We start from the raw sequence: 5,287 nt of genomic DNA, 5'->3' as shown, positions 1-5,287 counted from the left end.
GCCATAGGGCTTGATGGGGGACTTGTCCACTTGTGTAGAGTGGATAGTGACGGATGATTTGCAGAGTCTGCTATACCCACAGTGGGACTAGGCGTCACCTCACTTTTACAACATTATTGGACAGAGCCATAGCCGGTTGGGTTGAATGCCATGTTGGGGGCTTGTTTCCATTGGGTGTTGCACAAGTAGGGGGAGCACTTGTGCTAGTAGGAACCGACAATTGATTGGAAAATGGCAAGCACATTGTTGTTCCCGGGGGCAAGGTGCACTGGCTTGGCAGTTACTGCTGCGGCTGCTGCTGCAACGGCGGCGTCATTTTTCCGGGCATGTCCTGTTTCTTTGCGACGTTGCTTTTCTGCTTTGATGCATTGTGCTTGTAGCAGCTCTGTATGTTGCAGATTTTGGATCTGAGGAAAGTCGGAATGGGAGCAGTTGTGACAAGCGTAGAGCTTTCTACAATTTGTGTTGGTTGCCAACAGTTGAGACTCCAGTAGCATTTTGTACGACTTTTTATTGGCTGTAAGCTCACTCCCAGTCCCCGGATTGGGACTTTTGACTGGAAAGCAGAACAACTTTGATCTATAGCCAGTAATATGTAACAAAGAAAACTTGTTTAACACATTTATTTTGGTCTCTACATTGCGGAGAGGTTGGCCTCAGATGAAGCATACTCCATAGCTTTGCCTATATGGTTGTAAAACCTGATCTCAGTGCTAGGTTTTGGGCAGGTTTGCTGTGAGTGACCAGTCAATCCACATGCTTGGCATCTTTTAGATGTAGCTGATGTCGATTTGTATCGAATTTTCTTTGGCCTTCCACCCCAAACCTTGTGCTCTGGTGGTATCATTTCATTCACTGACAATTGTCCCATCAGAGCAATGGCTGGAATTGGTGCACTGTACATCTGACCATATGTGGTTGAATGGAATATAGAGTTGTACCACCTTTTGTCATTGGGTCCTATCTGTGCTCGTAATATAAGAGCCATACCATGGAAACAAGGCTGTCCAAATTCTTCTAGGTAGCTGCATGGGCAAAGAATCCAAAAAGTACCAACATTCACCTCAACATCCAATGTTGACCCTGGAGATGCATTGACTGAATGTGTAACTTGACCCCTCCATATTTCCCCCTCACAATATCTCACTAGAACTGTACGTCTCATTGCATTTTCCATGCAAGTAATATGCTTATCATGAGCAAACTTTGTCAGCAATTGACCATCCCTAATTCGGTTCTTGGATATCTGGCTGCGCTCCATTGACTTTCAAATCATCCATTTAGACAGCCCAACAAGAAGCTGAGAATTGGCTGCTGCCAGAGATCTTCAATTGCACTGTTCATTTGTTTGGCTGCATTATTGAGCAGCTTTCCATACCTTGCTTTTCCATATTGCAAAAATATATATGTAGCAAACTGCTCTTTTCGATCATGGAACCAAGCTGCCATCTCTTCATCCAAACCACAGAGACTATGTAGACATGTCTTGTATGCCTGTTCTGTCCGACATTTTGCCAAAGTATGAACAGCAGTGGCAACAGACTCCGGTATTCTGTGCTTGACACCGTGATCACGTGCGTTGCCAAGCATATGTCTCACACAACGCACAAATTTTGCCCCCAAGTCATTAACAATGGACTGAAATGCGTTGCTCTGAATTTCTTTATCAAAATCTGCCAGAAAAGCTGTGGCCCCTTCAAAATCCCTAGCAAGTTGCTCACCAAACCAAGTCCAATTGGACTCATTCTCAACATTGCAAATAGCATAGGCCAACAACAACATTTGGTTGTTTCTGTCATAAGTAACAGCCAAGAGAATAACATGATTGAACACATGGGAAGTTGTAAATGTACCGTCAATTGTAATCACCCGAGTGGAACCGACATTCCATGCATATTTTGCAAAGGAAAAGGAGACATAACATCTTGTAAATTGGTCCAAAAGACCATCCCATACACAAGGTTGTGTCTCCAATACACAAACGTGGTTTGCTGACTGTGACTGTGAGTCGCCTCTTGCTCGAGTCGGGCTTATCCTAGTCACGTATTTGACGTGGCGTAGGTTTTTCTGGTGTCCCCAATCATTCACGGTTGATCCCTATCGCGGCCATCATTTCGCGGACGACTTGCTGGCCACGGTCTTCCCATTCCTGTCTATTTCGCATGGCGTAGTTGAGATACTCGTCACTTGAAACACCAAACACACCGCAATCCTTCAGCTTCTTCGCCAAAGGAATAATATAGAAGTCGAAAAGTCCAAGCTCGCCCTTGTACCAAAAATCCGCTGGATTCTTATCGGCTCTACCGTTTTCGAAGGCATTGTACATTTCCACAAACAGCTTCTCGTTCCACTTGCGGTAAATATGCCAGTGCTGCATCGTATGAGCCACATCTGATGTTTGGATCAAATGCTCAATCACAATCGTCGCCTTTCGGTTAGTATTCTCTCGACTGTTTTCTTCTAAATGATCCCGTGAGAAAGCCTGTTCCCAACGAGCGTTGCGCAGCTGCTTTAGATCCTTGTCCATAATATCCGTAGCCATAACAGAATTGACGACGAGCTGCCGGAAACGGTCTTTTTCGTCCTGAGTGGAAAATATTAAATTCCGAAGATCTTCGAAAGTGGAATCCATTAGAAGATCCCAGGCTAAGTCGACCGAGTTCTGTTCGGCTACGCTCTTGTTCTTGTAGAATGTTGCGATCTTTGAGCCCTCCTTTATCAGTTGTGTGTTGGGTACACCGCTATGGTCGATATCGTGAATGAGTGCCGAGAAAACGCAAGCAAACTGCGTCAGTGGATCGGAAGTGATGCCGTATGTGTGATCGTGAAGCTTGGACGCAAAGATTGCTTTCTTCTGACCTTCGTTCTGAACAACAACGTCCGCTGGCGCCACGATACGCGATAGGAGCTTGACCACGGACATTGTTACGTGCGACGCATGTTCGAAGTTATGGAACGAGTTGTCTTTATACATTGCTGCGACATTTGACACGTATTCGCGAAGCTGATACGTAGCTGCTGGTGCGAGCTCAATAGCATCAGGATCCTGTTGGTGTTTGACGGATCTGATATCAAAGGCAGGCAAATTTATCGTTTCCTTCACCTCGTCGAGCACAGTGCCGACTATATTCGCCTCATGCACAGAAGAATGCACAGCTCCACTTCGAAATACTGACATTTTGCGACTAGCCATTTTTTGTTTTAGAAGTCTAGCAAGGATATCAACGTTCCAGTCAATCAGCCTAGTTGCCTTCTCGGAAGCAAGTCGATAAATTTGATGACCCGATCCTGCGCCGTCGATGTCGCTACCACCGAGAGTTTGTGCAAGGGAATTAAAACCACCATCTTCACTGTTATGCGTTGACTCTGTTGCAGACGTTCCGTTGCCTTTTTCTCCAACGGAGAGCCAATACGTTTTAATTTCACCTTTACCCTTCGCCACGACAACATCGTCGCGAGGTTTGAACCATTCCGCTTTCCCTGCTCGAATAAGGATATTGGCCGTATCTTGAGAAATTTGAATTCGATCTCGAAGACCAGTCGATTCTAGGCGAGATGCTGTGTTCATTGTGTCGCCAAATAGCTGAAAGCGAGATCGTTCACCACGGAGTACACCAGCAGTGACTGGTCCACTGTGCAACCCGATTCGTAGTGACAACTCTGCAGTGTCGGGACCAAGGGAGACTTCCAGCCTTTTCGTGAGAAAGTGCATTCTATGCATACAGTCCTTGGCAAAGCGCGCCATGACCACAGCGTGGTCCTTGCGAGGGTCGGGCAGTCCTGAGACGGCTACGTAACAGTCACCAACAGTTTCTACCTTAAATACGCGTCGCTTCTTGGCAACATCATCAAAGGCGTGGTAAAGGGTTTCAAGAAGCATGCAAACTTGAGCTGGTTCTCGACTGGAACTCCAGGCGGTAAAACCTGCAATATCTGCAAACATTATCGTGGTCTCTGGGAAAAGCTCAGCGATCGGTTTCGTCTTGAATACTGCAAGAACGTCATGGCCATGAGAAAGAACGTAACAGCGATAGCTGTTGCAAAGATTGTTGGTTGATTGGTTCGATAACCTTCGACAAACGAGCTCCCCGGATATAAACGAAGCTGAAACAAGCAGTGTCCTTCGATGCTGCTTGCAGCCTCGGACGTTTGTATGCAGAAAAAGGCACCGTGACCTCAAGGTTGGCATACGCTTGCTCATATAGCTCTCCACTGCCTAAATAGATGGCGCGGCTACCCGTCAACTCATACGTATGTGAATCTCCGCAAGAATTCACCAGCACAGCATATATTCCGCTGACTTTGTCAGGAAGCAAGTCTGCCATGTAGCGATCGAACGCAAATGTAGAGAGAATTAATCCTACCATTGGAGAGCTATAATTTCCGAGTTCACGATAGACAGGCGTGTACATGAAACTATAAAGGGCCAGTTAGACAAGATTTTCAAAAGGTCAGAATGGTCACTCTATTTTAGCTAAACTCACTTACCTATGCGGTCTTTCTCCGACAGTTTCGTTCCCCACGCTTGTCACAAACAAATCATGGTATGTCTGATGATCCTGTGAACCCTTTCGGCATCCACAAAATGCCAGCAAATCAGTAATCTCCCTGACTTCTTCCAAATCTGCGTGATTGCCATTGTTCCCTTTGACTCCGGCAACATTCATGATGGAAATCGAGACCACTCTGCAGGAGCTGCTATGAAATACTCATCCTGAATCAAATTGGCTCAGTAGAGATCAAAGGCCACCTCCCGCAAAGGCCATATGCTGGCGAACAGAACATTCCAGAGTGTTTTGTAAATTGGCGTTTTGACAAAAACTTTACGATTGCTCCAAAGCCGTGTTGTAAAAATGTGGCAGGTCGAGATTTCATCGACAAGGGGTGGATTTCTTCCGAGTGAGCAATAGAATCAAAATAGAGACTGGTTCTGGGTGTGCCCATGTGGCGTCATGGTGTGGCGTAAAAGAGCTCACTTATATTCTAGCAGTAGAGCAACAAACGGAAGACTGGCACCCACAAGGGTGGCTATTTGTTACACTATTCCACTCCCTGTAAGGGAATTGCAAAGGGATTCAAAGAGGAAAGAGAAACAAAATCATTCTAAGCAAATCCAGCATGTACACTGTATATAGATTGGTGATTATGCTGTGTACCGTTTCTAAGTGTAAGGAACAAGTGATCAACCTAGTCTGTCCGTAAGTTAGCAACTAACAGAAAGTGTTCGTTCAGCATGTAACAGACAACAGTGACGCTGAAAGCGAAAAGTGTAGACATTGGAATTCCG

At 45.7% G+C, this 5,287-nt stretch overlaps 1 protein-coding gene across 1 annotated transcript; it reads right to left on the bottom strand.

Moving 5' to 3' along the window:
- Positions 1-2,080: 2,080 nt before the first annotated feature.
- Positions 2,081-4,667, bottom strand: PHATRDRAFT_bd1284 (predicted protein; the record flags this gene model as incomplete). The annotated part of the gene is made up of 3 exons (XM_002176233.1): positions 2,081-3,990; positions 4,022-4,416; positions 4,489-4,667. 3 exons carry the CDS (start codon positions 4,665-4,667, stop codon positions 2,081-2,083), a joined length of 2,484 nt encoding a protein of 827 aa, XP_002176269.1.
- Positions 4,668-5,287: the final 620 nt, after the last annotated feature.

Source organism: Phaeodactylum tricornutum, genomic scaffold, assembly GCF_000150955.2.
Source record: "Phaeodactylum tricornutum CCAP 1055/1 PHATR_bd_27x34 genomic scaffold, whole genome shotgun sequence".
NCBI classification, from domain to species: domain Eukaryota; phylum Bacillariophyta; class Bacillariophyceae; order Surirellales; family Neidiaceae; genus Phaeodactylum; species Phaeodactylum tricornutum.
Note: the sequence above shows the minus strand (reverse complement) of the source record. Positions and strands in the feature narration are given on the sequence as shown.